Source organism: Diadema setosum, chromosome 9, assembly GCF_964275005.1.
Source record: "Diadema setosum chromosome 9, eeDiaSeto1, whole genome shotgun sequence".
Lineage (NCBI taxonomy): Eukaryota > Metazoa > Echinodermata > Echinoidea > Diadematoida > Diadematidae > Diadema > Diadema setosum.
The window spans coordinates 11,603,028-11,627,609 of NC_092693.1; the positions used below are offsets into that span (position 1 = coordinate 11,603,028).

General features: G+C 35.2%; 1 protein-coding gene across 1 annotated transcript in view; it reads right to left on the minus strand.

Annotated features, from left to right (window-relative positions):
• Positions 1-295: 295 nt before the first annotated feature.
• The window catches only part of LOC140233021 (acetylcholine receptor subunit alpha-type unc-38-like), a 51,823-nt gene continuing 27,536 nt past the window's right edge, over positions 296-24,582 (minus strand). The window contains exons 5-9 of the mRNA XM_072313127.1: positions 24,090-24,308; positions 23,196-23,292; positions 15,170-15,340; positions 4,190-4,371; positions 296-2,385 (exon numbers count right to left, since the gene is read on the minus strand). Of these exons, the coding sequence (XP_072169228.1) occupies positions 2,104-2,385; positions 4,190-4,371; positions 15,170-15,340; positions 23,196-23,292; positions 24,090-24,308 (951 nt within the window). The 3' untranslated portion in view covers positions 296-2,103. The remainder of the gene's footprint in view (positions 2,386-4,189; positions 4,372-15,169; positions 15,341-23,195; positions 23,293-24,089; positions 24,309-24,582) is intronic.

Here is a 24,582-nt window from a genome sequence, read left to right on the forward strand (position 1 = left end):
CAAAAGAATTTGATAATTCTTTAACGATGTAATAACCTTGCCAGAGGCTGTGGGAAAATTATTTTGACTTTCTGCCACGATCCTATCCTTTAAAGTTTCAAAATTTCAGGCATACCGCAGCCAAGCAGAATGAAGGCAGGTAAAAAGTGATGTTCCCAAATTATTCTTTGGTATATGTTTCGATTAACGTTAGTGTAAACAACTGTCTCTTGAAGATTACCACACCCAATTTCTAGTGCTCCTCGTTTCCTGTTTAATGAAAGAAGAACAAACAAACGAGCTATTTTGTACCTGTCGTACCTTTTTAATAATCGCAAGCGTAGATTCAGCGCAATATACATGATGACAGTATTGCAACATTTCCAACACTTCCTTGAAACTGAGGACTAAAGAAAATGCTACATTTATATTATTGTGAATCTTATTTATCAATCAGTTACAGAGTGATTTCTCCAATTTACGTAAGTATTCTTCGCAAAATAAAGTTTGTAGCACATGGAAAATGCACGAGCAATGGAGTATAAGGCTTATCCACTACCGAATAAAATATATACAAGTATTTGTGATAACTGTATCACCTTCACTGTGCAGATAATTTGCCAATGGTTTACAGCATGCCACTTATATGAAAAACCACCCACATAGGATGATAACGTTGAAACGTATGTCATGTTCTTGTTTTCAATGAGAACAAAAAACACGCAAAAATATCTAAATTTCTTTAATATCATCATACATAGGCATTTGTGTCTATTGTAACACGCATATGATTTTTTTTTTGGTGGGTGTGTTATACGCAAAATAATCTGAGTCGACTTATCGATTTATGTCACCAATGACCGATCCGCTTGCCGTATTCTCGCTGATAGCAGTGATTAAAAATAAAGATGTTGTAATGTTGTAATGTGTGCTATGCATTTTTGTTGTAATGTGTTCTATGCATTTCTTTTTACGAATTCACAAACAGCAGTACAGATGCACTCACGTAATCAACAAATGAGAACAGAGTAATCTATATACACATTTTTACATTTCTTTATATAAACAACAAGTACTATAGAGATATTGCGGCTATTTCTAAACGTTTAAACAAAGTTTTTTGATCTGTACCTGCCTCTACACATCATCTCTGAATATTCAACAAGTTGCTCGTATGTGTGCCAGCATTTATTGTCAGCGTTTTTGAGGTATGGCACCTGGCCGTGGTCGCTATGTGCTACAACTGACGTCTCTGATCATGTTCTTATTTTCTCTCATCTACTTGAATTATACATGTAATTATAATATACACGAGTTTCCTTCTTATACCTGTCCTGTGTTGCCGAGCTGCAAAGAACAACTAGTCTTCAACTGTAAATATAACACAGTACAGAAAGTGAGAGCACTATAAATCACCTTCGCTTGTATACTTCTATCAGGAAATGTAAATACTTTAACAGTATCATAGAGCTGTATACCTTTCATACTTACTCTTCAATTTCCCGTGCAGTATCTTTAGTTAGTATCCGTTCAATCGATCTACGTAGTCTTGTAACAATTCTGAACGATTTACTTGGACCAGCAATCAAACAGATTGCTCTTATGAAAGCTCCTCGTCATAATATTTCTTGTTCCCTTGGTACATCAGCACTATAGAGTCACTGACCATTTGTTTTTAACCATCGACTCTTTGTAAGAGTATCTAGTACATTATTTCGATGTATAGCTTCATGTGAGTATGACGAAAAAACAATGAAATGAAGTATACATGGACTAGGAACATTGTCCAGCTATCTTCCTCATGATAAATTGTTCCTTTGCCGCAAGTGATGCACAAATTACCTCTGGCTCTGATTATTGCTTGGTGTCTCTCATGGCATATGATAAAATGCAGACTGTCACATTCCTTTCATCCCCTTCAACTGTTTTGAATGTGAGCCAATGTTAGCTCTGTATCCTGACACCAGAAGAAATAAAACCAGCGTAGAAGGGGTTTCAATAAAGTTCGAAATTCCATTCAAGATACCAGGGTAATAGAAGGCATCCACGAATGAGAAAGAGCGGCGTGAAAAAAAACGGTCTTTCTTTCTCAATTTCTCTTCCCTGCCTGATGCCTGTTCCTGGCTAGTCTTCCTTCATCTTATTCAACGCCGACATCAGAACGACGGCTAGTATGATGGTGGCCACGCAGAAGAGGAGGAGGCCGAGCCGGTCGAAGGCGTGGGCGATGTTCTTCCACTCGTCGTTGATGGTGGCGCGCTCGTCGTCATCCTGCTTGTCCTCGATCATCGAGTGAAGGTCCTCCGAGATGGAGCCGAGGTGCCGTTTGATGGCGCCGTTGCACGTAGGGCAAGTGATCAACACTGCAGGCCCGGTCGAGTTCTCCACGGTGTTTCCGCTCCCTGCCTGTGTAAAGTGGCGCGGCAAAATTGTGGCTTTACATAAAGAGTTAGGTTACTTAAATATTTGCCACAAATCCGACTGTCTCGCCAAGTTTTAAATGAAACGTAATCATATTTGACCTACTGACCTTTCCACACGTTTTGTCAAAACTATATTTGTCTTAGTGTAAGTTGTTTCAATATCTTTTTTACTCGAAGGTTGGATGTCGTCAAAGGGAATGAAAGAATGAGGGCCAGTACAATGGTGGTCACCGATCATTATAATATAAATATAGTATATTGTTGTTTTATCTTTCTATATGTTCATTAATGTATTTTTGTATCAATACTGTATCTATTATCACATTAGTTTATGGAAATTGCTATAAGTGTTGTCAAAATAGTCATTCTTTTAACACTACATAATAAGGATTGATATGGCGCAGAATGGTCTTTCACTCATATGATTGGTACGCTGGATGTTTTTTGTTGTTAGTATTGTTGTTTCACGATAATTATTTTAGCATGGTATGATTTTACTTTAAGTGAAATGCATGGGCTGCATATCATAATGACTATGAACTACCACGACATATCAACAACATGGAATACCAAGCCAACAAGACCAAAATTGACGTATTCATCATGAAGTGGATTCGAGGATTAGAGTAGGAAATTGAAATTTGACAAATAAATAACTGTTTTCATTTTTTTTTCTCGCAAAGTAGAACATTCCCCCATATATACAAAAGCGCCCGGGGCTGAATGCTCATTCGAGCTTCAAGACAAAATTCAGGACAAACAATGTCAGTAGGAATTGGCTTGCAATGACAAGTTGCCCGTAATATTTATTCACTCCTTTCAGAGGCCGCCATCAAAATTAAGCTTCCGCTGTACATGGTGATCTCCTGCTTTCCTTAGTAATAATTTTGATTTATGAATCACTATTTGATTTATGAATCATTATTTGATTTATGAATTTATGAATATTTATTTCATTTATGAATATATGAATGATTTTTCAATTGTATTGTACCGTACTATATTGATTATGATTCATGTGCATACTATTTTCAATGTATGATTACTTTTGGAAGAAATTCTGTTTGTTTGGTTTTTTTTTTGTGAAACATGCAGAAATCAAGCAAAATCAAAATGAAATTTAACTTTGATGCAACATCTTCATCATGCCCTTTGTTGAGATTATGTCATCAACTTATTAGACTAAAAGTCAACCACTTCCCGGACCTCGCAGGTATGTAAATTGCATTACATGTATTCTTTACAAACAAGAGCATCTACAGACAAAATTAATCTGTCATACTATAGGTAGAAGAAATACCGTTTGAATACCACATGAAAAACTCTACACTACCTGCTTTAAAGAAATATTGACTACCAATTATAGATCTGACCATTATACGTATCTCTGAAAAGATTATGGCAATGTTAACGTCATCAAATGGGGCCATCTGAACCATATAAAGAACAGAGTAACACACATCCCTGATTTTGTCGAGGATAACCGTTGAAAATAAGTATTGAAAAAAAAAGTCCGTTTATAGCTGGTTTCTGTTTTGTTATGCTTTTTCGTTCTTTTTATTTTGAAGTCCAAATATTCCTATTTAACTATTATAACTGCGTCAACGCATTTTGATGCGTATCATTTTGGTGCGCTTACTTGTATGTGTTATCACCGTGATCACTGAGTTAATACGTCGACACTTGTAAACCTTCATCTTGACTTTGTGGTTTATCATGTTTCGTATCTTCGTTATGTTTCGTGCAAACAATTCGTATCTCCGTGATAATGAGGAATGTTTAGTTACCTGCCAATTCTGTGTTGCAGCACAGCTCTCGTAGTGACTAGCGAGACGTCGGGTTGCTGCCGCCGGCAGCTTCGGACTGGGAGGCGCCTGATGATAGTGGGTGGAGGGGACTCTCATCGGGCCGACAATGTCCCCATTACAGTCCATGATTCTACGCAAATCGGCACCGCCTCCAGTTTCACCTAGTAGAAGTGGAGGAAAATATAAATATAATTATATTGTCGATTTCTTCACGCAACTAAAAAGTCTTTCTGGGGCATTCACATTCAGACAAATAATGTTGTTGGAAAGTGCAATGATCATGTTTAGAATTTCTGCATTTGGTTCTTGCATTCATTTTCGTTTCATGGAGTAGGATGGCGGGTAGTGATAGAAAAAGCTAGAAGTGCTAAAAGGGAAATTGATATGCTTGCTTGATATATACACGTATACATGAAAAGTCAATACACATAACATCAAGCGTAAATCTCAAATTTCAATCGTCAGGTTACACATAAAACTAAATGCTTTCACTAAAACACCTAGAAAAAATTCTTTACGCCATAGGTATTACAGTAGACAAAGTTTCTTTTTCTTTCCAGTCAACACATTTATATGTGTTCATATCTCGTTTAGAAAGTTGATGTAGCACACACGCATACACATAAAAGCGCACACAAGCGCGTTTGTTTGTTTTTACCATGTATATAGATAGATAATTACTATTATTAATATTGTTATCATTAATATTATCATTATTGACATTATTATCATTATTATTATTATTATTATTATTATCATCATCATCGATATCATCATTACTTTTATCATGTTATTATTATCATTTTTTGTATATGTATTATCATATTTCAATCTGGGCAGAACAATGAGGAGAAACATACAAAATGAAATAATGTTACAAAACACGCAAATAGCAAAAAAAAAAAACTCATGTCTTTCAAATACTAAGTATTACTGTGGCTAAGAAGTAATAAAAGTAATAACATTAGTAACACAATTTCATAAAACTTGACAAAGATTATAGACCCCTGACATTTATGTGAAAATTGGCAAGTATGATAAAGAGTTTTGAATACTACGTACAGCAACTCAGTTTACAAAAGTAACAAATTCACAAAGTGGATAGAGGCATAAACATAATTTTCACGACTCTACGCATTTATGAAATGGTTTTATACAACGTCCAAGTAGATCCTTGTAATTTGATTGGAGGATTGTTGGTGACGTGATATTAAATAAGTACTCCATTCAACGCGCCGTGCAATTTTGGTTCTATTTTTGCGTGCAACTTGGTTCGATTTTTTCGTTCTATTCCACGGTTCGAGAAATTGTACGGTACTGCGTGTACTGTGTGTTGCATATTGAGGATCGCATGCAGCTAGCGCAGGTACGTGTGCGGTACATGCATGCGCGTACGTAGGCCTACGTAGTGCTAGTGTACGTGTATGAGCTATGACCTGTATCTACACTGATTGCACAAGCCAGAAAGAGAATCGCAGTGGATCCACATGTAAGTATGGCTATATTTTTCATACATAGACTTCTAGGCCTACTTAGACCAAAAAGATCTACTTGGACGTTGTATAAATCAAATAGTGTATGGTCTTTACTCGTGCAATGGAACGAGATTTCGCACTCGGTGAAAGATGAGGCGCACTATTCAACTCGGCTTCGCCTCGTTGAATAGAGCGCCTCTATCTTTCACCTCGTGCGAAATCTCGTACCATTGCACTCGTGACCATTCACTATTTGTATAATATCTAACATAGGGTACACCAACTTATGATATTGAATAGATGAAATATGACTGTGAAATTCGGCCGAAAGAAAAAGGGGTATGGGAGAAGCTGCCATTGGAGATAGACTGAGTTCGTCGGTGAAGACTAGAGGTGAATGGACACAACTGGTCGTCGCAGCTTACTGAAATGAGAGCAGTTTTCAAGTAAAACATATAATTTCTTAAAAAGTGGTGGTCCGACATCTATTTCTGGTGCCCCGAGCTACACGAGCTATGATTTATTATTAATCCAAATGTTTTCGCAACGAAGTTGAACAGAACAAAGGCGAGTGATCCTTGGCTCTGATGTCCATGATTTTGATGATGGAGCTAGATAAAGTGTTTTCTCAACTGATCATACTAATCCTGTTTTTCTTTTCTAACAATTACTAGAAATACATAATTGGCAAATCAATATCTTCAAATCTCCTTCTCTCTCTCTTTTTATCTTAGTTATTGTAACAACATAACATATTGAGAATGAATATTCAATTATCACTTAATCAATTTTCAATTGTTATTTTACGATCTCCTTCGAATTTCGAATTTAGTATGCTACGTCTTGTACATCTGATGATGTTATGCTCATAATGTACGTATTTTGAATTAATTTTTAAGACAATATGCTAAGCCTTATGTATCGTGTATTGTTATCCTCAAAATGTATGTATCCTGTTGTTACGTGTGATAAAAAAAAACAAATAAAACCAAACAAAACTGATTTATCTTATGCAAAAAAAAAAATCATAAAACTAAAATAAAACTAAAGTCACCTTTTTCCTCTCACTAACGTTTTCCCTCGCCGATCACTCAATTCTGTTGTATTGGCAATCAAAGCTGAGTCACCATGCATACACAACATTATACACAACATCATGAATATCATTCGCATGTTATACACCGTCTTGATATCTATATAGATCTCAAATTCACGTGTTTTATCAACTCGTTAGCCGCTCTTGGGCTGGCCCTGGCCATCAAGACGGTCTTGTCCTAATCCTACTCCGGGTGTGTGTTGCTTCCTGGACTTGGTAGTTATTTGTTTTGTTTTTTGGCGTTTTTGGATATCAATGTCTTTTGTCTCTTTAATATGAACAAAATTCTACACAATATTGATTCGCTTTGTGGAATATAATAATGCTGTCATCTTGCCCTTGTTTTTAAGGTGTTTTTTTTACCTGCCCAAAATGAAATTATCCTAAGTACTTTACGGACCGGCTATTGGGCAAGCCCTGGTGTCGTTCCCTGATGTATATAATGTATGTACAAGTGTAAATGATTATGTATGTATATATATATATATACATATATATATATATATATATATATATATATATATGTATTGTGAGATATGAGAAAGGAAGGAGAAATCGGTGCGTAGCTTCGACATCATTATTCCATTATTCCTCTCACTGTTCCTCCTTTTCGGAATGTATATAGCCCTATATATATATATATATATATATATATACATACATAGATTATATTCATCACATTGACTGCGTGTATACACGTGCATACATAGTGTAGATATCTACGACAAATAAGACCCCGAGGAAAAGAAGACCAACAACAAGATCTTTTGTAAAAGCTGGAGGGAATGAGCGATATCAAGTTATCAAGTTTAGAGTGGTAATTTCAACAAAGTTTCGAAGTAGGTGGCTTACTGCTAGGCCGCCTCAAGTAGTACAGACTACACACACACACAAAAAAAAATGAAAACCATTCTGTGGCCAGGAACTGGGGTCGATGACAACAGCGAAATTTTACCACTTCCTGTCGTTAAAGAAGTTTACGATGTTATAAACATAATATTACACAAAGTAAGATATTACATTTCTTGAGGAGATGTGAGATTGTACAGTGTCTACCTCATTTACTAGTATTCATTTATACACACACAAACACACACACACGCACATGATTATATATTTTCACACCCCGATTACTCAATTGCTGTTGTATTGGCAATCAAAGTGTTATATATGTGATATTATATATATATTATATATATACATATATAATCATAATCATATTAGTCTTACAATGCTATGCCATTCACAATGCAATGGCCGCTAGCATCATGAGTACATTACCAGCAGTCCTCTCTTGTTTTGATATAAGAAATGGTCAAAAATCAAATAATCCCCGTGTCACCTAACCCTTTATCATCTTGAATACCCCTTTGAAACAGCTTGAATATAATCCGCGAAACAAACAAACAAAAAGCTGTTAGATTTTACATTTTCACGTCTTGATAAGACAGTAGGGTAAGCTTCGGGCAATACTCTCTCTAAATCATCTATTAATTTGCTGATGAAACGACATGTACTGGGGAAAGATTAAGAAGAATCTAAACTCTTTTTGAAGCAACAATACACATACATTGATGATAAATGTATGTGAATAAATAGAATACATGTGTGGGCGAATAAATGAATGGGTGTATATTCGCTGTAATGTTTTCTGAAACCCTCGTATTAACATGAAGTTTGTTTCAGATGATGAAAACCTTACAGTGTGTGTATATTAACATCATAACCGTCAAGCTAGGCGTATCAAAATAACAATAATAACCAAAGTACATTTATAATGCTCTCGGCGCATGAGAGCTCGTAAGATGCAACACATATATTATGTACACATAAACAGCTGATAGTACAAATTTTCAAATCCAATCCATATCCAATGTTACATAAAGACACTCCAAACTACATATTGTATGTTGTTTGTTTGTATGTGTGCGGTCGTGATACAACACAAAATGTCAGTTTTCGTGCTCGTTATTTTTTTCATAAAGTTTAACCGATACTGGCTCTAATTAACGTTGATTACAGTCTATTCAAGATTTATCTTTTAATTTTGTGCTGTGTTCATATACATTTCCACGAGTTGCTTTGCGGAAGTCAAAGTTTGTGAATTCCCGCACGTTTGCACGTTATCAAAGGAGTTGTATGAAGTAAAGACTCATAGGACCCCACGTGTCCTTCAGCCCAACACTAGGAGTCTTTTGTCTTGAACACTCCAATGGTAGTTTTCGAAACTAGAAATGGGTCGCCAATAGAATTTCTCTTTCGATGTATAATTAATAACAGGATAGAGATTGATATTCATGTCCACCATTAAAAGCAATTATTATAAGACACACCCACCACCCCCTCCAACACACACACTTACACAGACATACACACACACAAAGAAAAAAAAAGAAATGAATGGGTATCAAGGATCGGCTGCCTCTTTCACCAGTCCGTGGAAGAAAGCCATAAATTAATAAAGTACATCCAATGATTGACGTATATGGAATAACATCGTCTTTCTCCACGAACAATTGATGGTCTGGTTTAGTTTTTAAATGATGAGTTTCTCTTTCGAGTTGTGATGAGAATTTCCTCCTATTTACTTCCGTGAGCGGTTTGACCCTATATACCTTACAAGAGAAGGGGCAAATTATATGCAGTGACATTTTTTTTTAATTAAAGCAAATACGCTGTACAATGCAGACAAAGAAATATCGATAAATGTATGTTTTAAGCTTTTCATAATTAACTAAACAGATTAGTGTCTTATCTAAACAACTTTGTTTGGATAAACAAAAAAAAAATCTATTTCTCCGCTTGTACAAATGAAATCATTATAACACATCAGCAACGTAACAGCAAAATCTAGACAGTACTTAATAAAGAGTACTTAAATAAAAATAGATGTAATTACATGTACATGTCGAGGACTGTAATCAATAATGGCTATGGTATTCAAAGTAACAAAACACACACACGCACACGAACACACACATATACACACTAATAAAAACTTGAACCTCATGTGCATTCAACAGCGTCAATCCAAGGAAGACAACACAAAGGGAATACAATTATAACCCGACTGAGACGAATAAGATAAAATAAAGAAATGTCATGATCCACGGTGCCTGACTTATTTCCATGAAAATACCAATGGCATGTCCTCTTTCTGAAAGAGATTTAACACTTCTATGTCATAATTGATTGAGAGCATAATCAGTTGAGTGTTATTTCGTAAGCCAAACTTGAAAGGACTAGTAGTGCCCTATCATTAAAAACAATTATGAGTATTATCTCTTCCAAGACTTTAGATAAGGCATGGATTAGTGAAGAAACTGGACAATAACTCTTTTTCTACGTCTAGTTGTCTTGGCTGTAGATTGGTATAACCTTATCAACTTTTAATGAGTCGTGATACTGACTTGGTAAAAGAGATTAATCTAAAATGTGAGACAGTTGGTCAGCTATGTAATAAATTAAATAAACACATATTGTTTGGGAAAAAAATTATCATAATTATGTTAGCCTGTCCTGTCCGAACTGACGTTTTTCATACAACGAAGATTGCCGTTTCTGCATCATGTTGCTTTGCAATCTTGATCAAGGTATTATGATCTAAGTTGAATAGATGGATCATAACATGACGGTTTCTGAGTGCATCAAAATTATTATAAAAGAGACCTTATTCAAATGAAATATTACAATTAAGGAAATTACATAAAAAAAAAGTTATAATTCTCGTTCTGTAATCACGGGAAAGATGGCACGTAAACGAGGCAATAAAATGACTGTTGACGATAATATGTTTTCCAACAATTCATTTCTGCTCTCTTTTCTACCTAGCTGCATGCTGACCGTGCCTGTAATTTACACTAAAAAGTAATGTCGTCAAATCACGTACGTTTTCCTATTTGCTAGATTTTAAAACAGTTTCTATGATAACTTCACGAAAGACAAGATTGAGATACATTGACAACTCGCAGACACGAGTCTTAAAATAATCAAATACGCACACACACATATGATATGTATAATAATTCATATATTTTATAAGTATATTTTTTAGCTTATATAGATATATTTACATAGAGTTTGTGCTGCCAAGCACATCACACACCCCTGATACACACACGCACACACACACACACACATATTATATATATATATATATATATATATATATGTAATATACATATGCATATAATCATAATCATATACATGATTATAATGTGCGCTTAGAAACATCCATATTAAGCGCGTAATAAGATGTATTGTATTATCATTATCATTACTAAATGTATGTATAAATAATAATTTTGTATAAAGAAAGTGATGCATATGCATTTTTGATGTGTACATAAGGCCTATACATGGGTTCTAGTAATCATGGACACAATTCTCCAATAAAGAGGAAACAAACTTTTGTTACTTTCAAAATGTGACCATTTTCTTCAATGTGTGCTCACTCATGCATGACTGAACAGAACACTCTCATTTTCATATAGAAGTTGAATTAGTCAATAAGTGCAGAAGTATCCCTGCCAAATTATTACGCTCAAAACGTATGTGTTCAAAAGTAAGCAGTTTTGATAAGGGGAGGGTATTTTTTGATGTGTGTAAAATGTTATGCATGATCTCAAGGCCTTGTTGAATAAAGAGGTCAACATAAGTCAGGCATCAGCCAATCACAATCGAGTACTCACGGATTAACGATTGATTTTCTGACGTATGTTTGATCACAACTTTTGTGCAACAGGGCCCAGATTGCAGATGATGGTTTTTGTCGGTACACAACCGAAATATATCCGAATCCAAAATAACCGAAAAGTGAAAAATAAGGTTTGAATTTGAATTTGAAATACATTTTTGACAGAAAATAATGCTCAGTGTAACATTGCCGTCGAGGCAATTTGTACTCAATCAGAGCCTAATTACTTCATTGTTTTTTTTTTTTCTGCCAGATGCTAGTAGTCTTTTATGAAGGCGAAGAAGAAAAAGAAAGAAAGAGGCTGTTTCCGTTTTTGTTTTGTTTTGTTTTTTGTTTCCAAAGAGGGTGGAGTGAAAATAAAAGATGAAGTTGAAGTTGAAGTATCTCTGAAGAAGTTTTCTATCATGTTAACTTTTCTGCCTCTACAAAACCTCTTGAACATTTAGAAAGATATTTGGCTTGTATGGGCATGATTTCGAAAGAGAACATACTTATCCAGCATAGGGTATCATGTTCCGCGCAGTTCAGGATTAAACCGTTGTGTAGTCCGATCATTTTTACGAATGTGCGCTTAGAGTTTTGTGACAAAAACCCTTCAATACGGGACTCGCAGGATGATGTATTGATATTGTTCATTGTTGAGATTGTTCATTATGCGAAATTTAGGAAACCTTTGCAGATCCCATTCCCAAACACGTAGACAGTTAAGTTTTAAACATGCATGTGATACCAATGTTCCAACTTTAAAGAGTCAGTGGGAATCTCTAGATACGAGCACGCATGCTTACAGAGTGGCTACTACCCTGCCTTAAAATGACATTTCAAATGACATAAACTCGTCTGACATTGCTGCCATATACTGGAAACAGGGGCCGTGATCAGTCCCTGCAGACATTACTGAAACTGTTTACCCATGAATCAGCGTTGTAGGCATACATGTCTAAATCTCCATTCGAAGTGCACTTTCACTTAAAACTTCTCTCTCTCTCTCCAGCCCCCCCCCCCCCACTCGCGACGATTTTTTTTTTTTGTATTGTATAGATTCTTACACATTTTCCCACGACAGTGGCACGAGAGCGTATGCTATTATCATACCTAACACTCTCTCTGTTAAACTGTATGGTATACGTCTGGCACATTTTCTTTGCATTCATTGTCACAGACAGTCTGCTCTTATATATAGAAGTATCCTCGCTTCCGACACTTACATAAATGTGAGTGTTTGCGACATTTCGTATGAACGAATGCATAGATGATAGAATGATAAATCACCTAGAAGCATGCAGCCTTCAGCTCATACATGTGATTGTAAAACTCTCTGATGATGGAATTGTGAACTGCCTAACCAATTAAGTAGTTGTATGCGCTACAATTTGAAATACACGTGGCTTCATTTTGTTCTCTCCGTCAATTTTTTCTATTTCCATTGCAATTCATCTTAATCTCACATACAGTTATATAATTTTTGTTGAGTGTTCTTTAAGTTACTTTCCTCACTCAAATCTTTGCTGAAAAGTGAACAGGTGAAAAGGAGGAGAAAAAGACAATCATAATCTCCACGGTAAAACACCTTCCGCCTTTGCATTATGTCGCAGGTTTCACCGGATTTGCTGGGTTTGGCAAGATTCAATGGCTTAAGTTGAAACTCCCTATTACCGAACCCAGTGTTAGAACTCACTGCTTTGACACTCGAATCGCTCTTCAGTAACGCTAAAATATGCGATACTAGTATGTGTTGGTCAGTCATGTCCCTTCCAAGACTCCGGGAAATTTGTTTTTTGAAGTAAGAGAAAAATCTTGAATGGCAGTTCGTTACATTCAAACAGGTCGAGATAAAGCTTAAAGTTTGGCAGAAGGCAGATGTGTGGCACGGTTCTTTTGGTTTATATATTTCGAGATACACCTTAGAACATACCCAAAGAGCATTGCGATGCTCATTCTATAAACATCAGGGCGGCAAAGCATGACACCACGTATCATAAACGCGCTATGATATAAAACAGGACATTAAACAAAGAGAACTGTAAGGTAGCTTCAGTTCAAAAGCCCATCTATGTAGTTTGTCTTTTTAGTTTTGTTACCGAACCCTCTCCCATAGATTATTCAGAAAGGTGTAGGTATAATCAGTGATCCTGCCACAATCGATGAAGCTTTAGCGTTTATAAACAATTCAAATGATTGCTCGTCAATATCAACCTTTATTTTCCCAAACTTGGTACGAATAAAGCCCCTCTCCCCAACACACAGAAGGATATTGACCAAATAACTACAAAAAAGAAGAAAATTTGAAATGTAAAAGTATTCAGGTGTATCGCTGTTGCGTAGCTATAGAACCAGAGAATTCGTTCCGATACAAGAGAAATTAATGGTGCTACAACTAAATGACGATGTACTTCCAGTTTGAATAGTATACCTCCAATTAACAAACGTGATTTCGTATAAATTAACTTAATCGGGATACTTGATGTGTTGGTTATCGGTCGGGGAAGTGAGGAGCCATTTACAAGGTAAAAGAACTTGTATCATTATTTCTGTTGTAATGTTCATGAATGAGAAGTATGAAAATAAATGAATTGAATTGAATTGAATTTATTACCTTGTCTCTAACGTCTTCAATGTCTAAATTTCTCAAATAGAACTTAAAATGCAGCATCACACCTACAAAGTAGCTTTGGAAACAGCGAGTAAAATCGGACGAAGATTTTGATCAATAGAGTTTATGCAAATGATTAATCTAAATTTTCCTTTCTTATCAATGCTCCAGACTTTTGTAATATCTAAAATCTTAGTAACTCTGTATACGCGATTTGATACTTTTTAAGACAGTATAAGAAGATGTTTATTAACTAGTAGGTACTGATAAATTTGTTAAGCTTTTGTTTCATAAATAATAGATTTTTTTTTTCTTCTTATTCGTATTCATAGTATTTTCTTTTTTTATCAGAAATAATTTCGAATTGAACTTTGATAATGAGCTTATGTTCTTTACTTACCTATTGTTGGTTAATCTTTTTTTTTCAATACTTTTCATTGATAATTTTGCTTTGTTCCAACAATGTTTTTACTATTTTACGTGTATAATTTGGAATAGTTATTTATTAAAGTCTTAATTGATACATGCTCACATTTGCAAATATTTTAGAATGTATAATAAATTGGAATTGAAGAGGATAGTAAAGTAAGCCATTTACGAAATTCTGTTCTTTTTTTTTTCATCGACGAAACATTGATGCTATAGCAGCAATGATAGTTTCATCAAAACCTTCTCTTCCAACAAGAAATTATAAGGAACAAGTTGTATCCTTCGGATGAAATTATAGCTTCGTTGTAAATGGAACAATGACAACTTTAGGGAGAAAGGGGTTGACAAAACCAACATATCGACCCTAAAACGTTATTGTTTGATATCTTGGTGTACAAAGTAATGATGATGCACTACTTATCAAAGCTGACTTGGATATGGCATGGTATGTACTTTTCCCGATAAGCGTGCAACAGTACATACAAAAACAAACGGATTAAATCGTTCTTGTCTTTTGATTTCAACTTGACACAGACAACACGACGAATAGGCCTACGTGCTTTCCTGTACAGAACAAGTGAACAAATAGACATGCAAACAAGACAAAAAAAAGTTCATTTTATACTGCCAATCTGACAAACTGACGTAACTCTGATTAGATATTACTTACCACACAGCCTGTGCAGTGGGAAGAGAACAGGAGTCAGGTTTTTGAGGAAGAGGTTCCGCAACCAGGACGGCGCACGGGGAGAGCCCGGCGGGCGGTGAAAGAAGTTAAGCGATATGACAGCCACCACGACTGAAATTGACACGAGGACAATGGTTGCGGTGTAGAACTGGCCTATTAGAAATATAAATGTTTAAAAACAGAGAACTCCATGACTCTTCCAATTTAAGGAGAATTAATACATGCCTACACATGAGTCAATGTGAGGTCTTCACAATGTTATTCACTTTCTATGTGATATCGCACCAAACACCAAGTCCAATTCACTCAGTTTATTTTGTAATATTTACTTGTCAGACAAATGAAAAACTAAAATTATATTTATGAGTGACAGAAAACAATAGCAAACAAAACGACTTGAGCATCAACTGAGCACTCGTAGAAAGTTAATGTGGAAGAATGATTTAAAGCGTTTTATTCTCTCTCTCTCTCTCTCTCTCTCTTAATTTGACTGTAGTCAACATTTCGGACAACAACACTTAATAAGTCTAGAAATTTATGTAAGCAATTTTTCGGGAAATAAAACAAGTGAGTGAATATTCATATTTGACAATACGTGCATTTAACGTTAAATGATGTTTGCTATTAAACTTGGCTGCGAGATCTTTTGTTTCCAATTTCTACTTGATTGCCTTGAAAGCAAATGCGATATCTTACTGTTTGTTGTTTTCACTATGCAACCCTCTTTCGAGATACTTGAACGACTTTAAAGTTAACTACATTTCCGGAAATGCCACGAAGACCTTCAAAATAGGGTCACCTGACATCTTTGTTAACATTTGCAAAAACGCTACTTTCATCTTGACATAAGTGGTAGCATTCACAAAATAAACATTAAATACTTCTCTTGAGAAAGAAGTGTCAAATTTAGGGCTGTTTGCCCATTGATGACCTTCCTTATGATAATGTTGTGATTACAAATAGACAGATGAATGAAGGAATGAGCCGTGTGTGATGATACATTGACGTGGAACACGCACTTGATATGACAATAACATAAAATATGCAAATGCAAAATGCTTCCCCAAAGTCCGTCCCCCCCCCCCCTTTCCAAGTTCATCCCTCAGAATGAACACATTATCATCACATGTGATATATGGTTCCTTTAAAAGTCCACGTTTGATTTCGATGAAATTGTCTCAATAATAAAAAAAAAAAAAAAACTGTTTCATCGGGCAAATCGTTGTCAGTTTGACTAAAGTTCAATCAGGATTATACAATAAAAAGAATGATAAATCAATAAAGATCTAAGCTTTCAAATAATCGTCCAAGTTGTGCAGAATTAACGACACCTTGCTCATCTGCCTCTAGAAATATAACATAAATGCGTTTAGACTTAGACGCACACGTCCAAGACCTCTGTGTAAAGAGAAGCCTGCACTGAATAAACATTGGTCATCAGACGGCTAGAAATAAATATTTGAGTTTGCTGCCGTTTACGCGGGCAATTAAGGCAAGGCATTTAATCTCCCTACCTACTTAAATCCCTTGGAAGCAAATTACAAAGTAGTTCTGTTGAATCAACATGCTTGAGGGAACAACAAGGGTCGAAATCTAGTTATATGTGCTATCGTTGTTACAATTCAAACACAGTACCGTGTATTTCTGTTGGGACAGCAAGTCAGTCTGTTTTTGCTGCTTCCTATATCATTTGTAAGTTTTGAATGAGTCTAGTCTATGAAGTATCTTGACATTCTTTTAAACGTTTAAGTGTGTTTGTTTCGCGCTGGCTGACACGAACTGTTTGATATTGATTATGATTCAGATAATGATGAATATTATTATTATTATTATTATTATTATTATTATCATTATTATCAATTTTATCATTATCTCATTATCATTATTATCATTATTCATTAATTCAGCCAGACAAAACATCACAATCACATTTAGATATGCTACATTCACAAAGAAATGCATATGTATATGTGTAAGTGTGTGCGTGTGTTAATATTCACATTAATTCATTCAATATGGGAAGGCTATCATTCAATACGATACCCAATTAAAACCGCATATCCTAAAGCTGAAAACTGAAAACAATGCAAGCTGATTTGGTTGACATCTTACACGAAAACTGACATTACTCCAGGCATCAAAAGAGTCGCGTTTGAATCACAATATCTAAAATATTGACATCCCACGAGATTTTGAAATGCCAGAATTTCCTGTTGTTGTTTTTTTTTTTCAGAAACACGTTCTCTTTGTACTCTTCTTCAGAAGGTCTAAAAAAGAAGTTGATTTTTATTTCGACAAGTGAAAAAAAGGCAAACGTGCCCAGAGCAAAATATACATGACAAATTTAATGATAATTGAAACGGGAAGAAAATTTCTTAATTGTTATGTTCTAAATCAAACAACCATGCGAAACTAGTAGAAAAAAAACAACAACTATTCACATCTGATGGGGTACCAAGAATCTATCACAACCAGAATATCTTTTTTAATTTATGAAATCATAAAATCAAGAGAATGGTACTTAAATGCGAGGACCCGTTTCAGAGAATAGATATTTTCTCAAAATGTATACTTATTAGTCCTTGTGCCAATCATTAGATATATTCTTAGTTCGTGCCACTTCATATGTAATTCGACCTTTTAATTTCATCGAAACGAACATGATATAGGAATACTATTGGTAGGCGTACAGTAGATGTTTGTGTTGCAGTAATGGTCTTATTAATGACATTGTGTGTGTGTGTGTGTGTGTGTGTGTGTGTGTGAGTGTATGGGTGTGTGTACGTGTTTCTTTTTCTCTTCTTTTTTTTAAGGCAATCTGCCTTAGTTTTTCTTAAGTTAGTTTAGTAATTTGTTATTGTCCACGAGGCTGCAAAGCACAAGCTTTGCTTTTTCGGCAGTTTCCTCTATTTCTAATAATTTTATTATAATTCGGTATAATCAGAAAGGTCAACGTATTTATTGTCAGTTCAAAGTACTTTTCTTTGTTACAATATTGTACTGATTTGCACTATATGTGTATGTAAATATGTTGTGTTGATGGGAATGAAATAAGAATTAATGAATAATGATGCCTGTAATACGTTGTTGTATACGATGAAGCTAGGACTACCATCCTCTGCAAATACAAAATAAAAAAGAACAAAAAAAAAAAGGAACAAAATCTGATGCAAAGTACGAGAATAGTCTAAAAGCACACATATTTGTGGGGGTTTTTTGAGCAAGGAGAATCAAGCTTTTAGGAAACGTATCATAGAGAATAACAAAAAAAAAAAAGAGAATCGTTTTTGTTATAATACTTGAATTACAAGATCCAGCAGTTTGACTTGATCATTTGATTTTTTTTTAAGGGATTGCAATAAGCGTTCTGTAATACATTGAAAAAAATCCTAATGTACTAATGGTTCATAAAGAGAGTCTTTATAAAACTCGATTTGTTTGTATAAACATGATAAATGTGTTGATATGTGAGTTATCAACTGAGTCAGTCTGAAATGGAAATGATCACATGATAAATTGTAAATGCCGAACCAGGGATACGCATATTCATTGTATAGATCGCCAATGGTCTGCAGTGAGTTTCATCAATTATAGAGAAAATGTCCAACCTTGAATGATAACAGCAAATAATGTGATGTCGATGGTAATGAAAGAATAGGATGACCATTAAATGGAGATTAAGAAGGCTGCCAAAAGTTAATTGTATAATGACGAGCAGAAAAACAGAATTTGATCAGAAATCTTGGAAGCCTATAAGAAATCTACTGATGTCTCAACGCAGTGTTCAGAACCATGTACATTGATACTTACAACCCTCCCAGTATACAGTAACACATCGCATCCATCTTGAGCTTTTGACACTCATGCCTTTTGTGCGCCGTCAGTCAACTCTCCCTGCTATACAATAAACTCCTAACACCATTATTACGTAGTCTTACAGGTAAACTTTTTTAGTAACAGGCAACTATCATCATCTCCATTGTTAAAAAGAGAAAAAAAAAACTTTCAGGGCACTGTATAAACCCTTTGTAGAAAGGGTTGCATCAATGTACTCAATTAATGTCAGTAGGCCATATGTGCTTGTTTGGGGGACTTCTCGGCATTACATTAATCGGTCATTTGACAATTTTGTTTTTCAAATAAGGCGCTTTCTGCGAAACAATTACAATGTTAAAGAGACAAACAAGGTCGAATGTCACATTAAAATGTTTGTTTTTATGTTTGTATATATTGAACAAAATGAGGAAAATTTCATGTATACAAAATACTGATAACTAAATAACTCACTCGAATGACTTAGTTATTGGAGTCCTACGCATTACAACAACATAGCAAAAAGAAGGCGTAATAAAAGAAAAGTAACCTACCATTTTGGCTGAATGCATCATACAGATGGTACGACTGCTAAATATCCTGAGAGTGTGCTCCATATCTGCTCAACGACATACACTATCTCTCTGTGAGTATTCGAGAACCTTTTTATACATTAACTGAGACCATACAATATCAAAAGCAAAACATGGAGAGAAAAAAGCTTTCGTAATGAGAGGGGGAAATCAGCATGGCCAATGTCAAAACGGAAACCTCTTTGGACAAAGTTTTGGTTGCGAAGAAGTCCCTTATGTCTAAGCCAAATGAGTTTACACTCATGATGCGAAGCTCATGCTGCCTGCCAACGACCCAACATTTATAGAGACAAAATAGATAGATTCGATTTGTAAGTTTCTACATGAATACTATGTGGTTTCAAGATTATTTTCAAAGATGGTACTTAGTAACTACGTTTCTTAACCGCTTAGATTTGTAACTAGAGCAAGATGTATATCATTTCTATTTGTAATTTCCTCATCACACTTTTTTTTTTTTGTCATTTAGAGTGCTACAATCTAACACGCTTATCGTGTGCAGCAACAAATTAGATCCTGACTACACACATTCACTGATTCTTATCTTTAGTAATGCAACATAATAATTCATATTTCTCGTTTGGATTGCTTATACTCAAAAGCTGTTACATGATTGTACGAAATTGAGCACAGCAAACGGACTGAATGGACTAAAATAAGAGCTCTATGAAAATGCAAGGCTGCACTTATAGAATATCTTTTGAAAGCGGTGTTTCCAGATTAATTCATAATTGCGCTAAAAATATATAACTTCATATGCTGCTTGCTTTGGATTCTGTTTGATATTATTGACGAGGGGTACATTATGTTTCCTCTTCGTTGCGGTTATGTGCACATCGGTTTAGTTTAGAACACATTGTGTCGGGAGGTTGGCGCAAAATCCTAAATGTATTACGAAGGTTATCATTTGGAATCAATAGAGTTAGAAATGACTGCTACCGTCCCTAGATATCAACAAGATTATTGTACATCCCACATCTAAAATGAGGGAAGAAAATGTTAACCTCGAAGAAAATATGGAGAGCGGAAGGTGCCAGTAACAAGGAGAGTCTCTTATCCTGCCAATCTTATCAATAGATATGTGATTAGTTTGTGTTGTTAAAAAAATGTTCATCTGATTCAAAATGTTAAAGTCGAGTGAAAATTTGAGGAATTTATCATGCTTATTAAAAACATTATAACACTTATGTAGAGAAAAAAATAATTAAATTGTGTGTGGGGATGCGTGCATGAGAGGGGGTGGAGAATGGGAGGGGTGTAAAAACGGAAGTGAGAAACGAAATGGGCACAAATTTGTTCAAACTCCAAAGGAGGAAGTCCGTTTTACCAAATCTTCACGCTTCACCATGATATATTTGAATTCTGACCATTAGAGTTGATGGATGGATGATATTTCCGTCCATCACGAGGCGCATTTTATTTCGATGGGACACGTCTCAAGTGTCTGACGTATATGCTTGATGGGCAATTTACCTCTTCTCAAGTGTCAAATACACGTATTGCCGTTCATTATTGATTGTACGCCATAAGCTCGTGATAGAAGATTTACAGTTTTGCGAGTGTGAAACAAACGCAAAGAGGGCACGAGCGACATTTGAAAGAACTGTATGGGACTTAAAGTATCAGATCTATAGACAATGTTCTAACAAAAAAAAAAAGAGAAAAAAAAGAAAAAAAAAGAAAGAAAGGAGCATGATTTATTAAGAATTCTAAGGAGAAGGAACAGACGGAAAAAGGAATCAAATGATTTCCGGCTGAAGAGGGCAATATAACCCTTAACTGGCACCAAATAGATGTGGGAATGGAAATTAGGAAGTATGAATATATGCAAGAAATCCGTTTAAAAATAAAGAGAGCAATCTTAAAACGAGTTGGTGGAGCACTTTTTACATGTTTAAACATCTCAATGGTAAGTAATATCTGAAATATATTATTTTCATTCCACTTTTACCTCCAAATATGATATTTTCAAGTTGCATCACTAATGATTATTTAGATATAAATGATTATCTAAATGTTTCCTTCATTCAGTAGTCTTTTTATGAGTTCAGTCACTTTTTTCATAACATTTAATTTCGTTAAATATACTTTTGGGTGGTTGGGTTTGATTTGATTAAGTTTGCTTGGTTTGGTTTGGCTTGGTATGATTTAGTTTTGGCCCGTAACTTTGGAGCGGTGAGGGTTAAGGTTACTATAAGGTTACTAGGTGGGGGGGGGGGGGGGGTGGAGATGGGGTTCATCAAGCGGTGAGCAGGGTCCGCTTTGATTTATAATATGTATATGATTACATTTGTATTTCTCTCTTTTGCAACAAAATAAATAACTACCGTGTCGTCTTGCTATTTTGATTTACAAATATCCATACATTCCACCCAAAATATTCATGCTCGGTCGCTGAGCTTAGGTACAAAATTTGCAAATGATTTCATCAGTAAATAAAAAAAAAAAATAACAGGATAATACAGACTTTAGGTCCCCCCCCCCCCCCCGTTTAAGACCCCAACCTGTTCCGTCGCTTCTTCTCCTCAGAAGATCCACTATTTCAAATGTTGTCTTTTGAATGGCATGTAGTTGTAGTTTTTAAGCTTGCATATAAAATGACACCTGCTCGTTAAATTAATTAAAAACATACAGAGAGACAATCAATCAAAATATACATATACAAACCAAAACAATTTTAGGTATGCACATAGCCATGATTAAAAGGTGTATGATGGAGACTGACATAACAATTTGAGTATGTTGGTGGAAATCAGCAGTAGGCCATTGGCCTTTCGAGGCTGATCCCATTAACAAGTTTACAATGTTGAAGGTATACGTCATTATATCGTAGATCGCAAATCAGATTAAAAAGAAGATTTGCAATAAATAAGGACAAGGAAAATAACATCCAAAAGAAAGGAGCCCAGACATACCAAAAACAACTATAGAGGAGTTGGACAAATTTGCAAAATTATGATTAATTCTAATTAAAAAAACAATATGTGCATACAATATTCTGTAAAAGTCTTCTTAAGGCCAAAAATTTGTACATGTCATAAAAATACTGAATACCAATGAAAATGAGAATGAAAATGAAATGTTTCGTTTCAACTGTTTGATTCAAACAATCTTACTCAATGACTTTGTTCAATGATACATCAAAAAAATGCAGAAATAAAATCAACCAACCAATCAATCATTCAGTCAAATCATTCAACCAAACCAATTGATTAATTAATCAATCAATCAATCAATCAAATCAATCAAATCAATCAAATCAATCAAATCAATCAAATCAATCAAATCAATCAAATCAATCAAATCAATCAAATCAATCAAATCAACCAAATCAATCAATCAATCAAATCAACCGAACCAATCAATCAATCCATCAACCAACCAATCATTCAATCAAATCAATCAATCAAACCAATGAATTAATCAATCAAATCAATCAAATTAATAAATCAATCAATCAAATCAATCAAATCAATTAAATCAATCAATCAATCATTCAAATCAATCAAATCAATCAAATCAATCAAATCAATCAAATCAATCAAATCAATTAAATCAATCAAATCAATCAAATCAATCGCTGTCGTGGTTTGTCCTCTTACCAATGACAGGGATGCTATCTGAAGATGGAGGCATCATCTCGGCTGAAAGCAGCATGAAAACATTTAGGGACAGGAGGATGGTGACGTTCAAAGCAATCTGTAAAGATAAAGACATCCTTATATTCTCTTGATTGCTGGCAGTGTCAACACCCATATTGCAACGATTTTACACGAGTACGCTTCATAACATGGTTCCTGTTACACGTGTATAATTTAGTATAGTGTCCGATGTTTAGTTGTGTTTATGTTGTGTAATCTATGTAAACTGCCGACTCAGCGTCTTCTATGTTTCTTCTTCCTCTCTTCGTCTTAATTAGCTCGTATAGTGTACCTTATGTTGTTCTTTGTTTCTCGTCCACTCCTTCTCTCTTCCCCTCTCCTATGTTGTTCTTTGTTTCCCGTCTTGCTTCTCTCCTCCTCTCCCTTGCTGTTCTTTGTTGTTTTTTTTTTTGCCGCTCGAGTCTGCTGCGTTTAATTGACCGTCTAGTGCCAACGTCCAGTGTCCAGTATAGTGCTGTATTCCCTTTTAATCATAATTCTTACTATAGATATACTCGTTGTTTGTTGGTTTATAATTCTATGGATTTTATAGATAATTTTTCATGATTGTGTTCTTTGTTATACATTTATGTTTATTTCTTGAATTTAAGAATTGAAAAAAAAAAAGTTAGTTGCTAGATCTATAGCTGATTAATAAATTTGCAACATATTTCGGAAGATTTTGGTTTCTACATGGACTTGATGTACGCATGGTTGAAATCAAGATTGTTCTGACATCTTCTTGAGTTACACTATAAAGCAGCTGCGTGTGTAAGGATGCCCACCCCCCCCCCCCATCTCATGGAAGGAAATGGCTTTTCCATTTTAAGGCATCCTAACCATCAATCCACCTACCTTCTCCCCCGACTCTCCGGGTAGGCAGAAGCTGAGCAGCGTCAGACCGTAGATGAGAACGCAGGGGAGGACCATATTCAGGATGTAGAACAGCGGGCGGCGTTCGAGGTGCACCACCACGTCGATCTTGCTGAAGTTGCCGTGGTCCAGAGACTCCATCCAAGGTGAAGACTCGATCTTGTTCACCGTCCACTCCCCGTTGTCACCGGCTCCGAACCTCTGGCGTCAACACGAGGTTTAACATTTTTTGATTGCTACAACTTTTTCATTCAGGATCATTTTATTTCATTCATTTCATTTCATTTCATTTATTTCCAATTCTCATAAAAAAACAAACAAACAAAGAACAAAGTGAGAATAATAATATTACATTAGGTAACAGTACACATAATATATTAGAAAGAAAAAAACACAATGGAGAGAAAGATAAAAAAAAAGATAAAAAAGAGGAAATTCTAAGAGAGAAAATGGAGGAGCCAGCAGAGGCCACTGG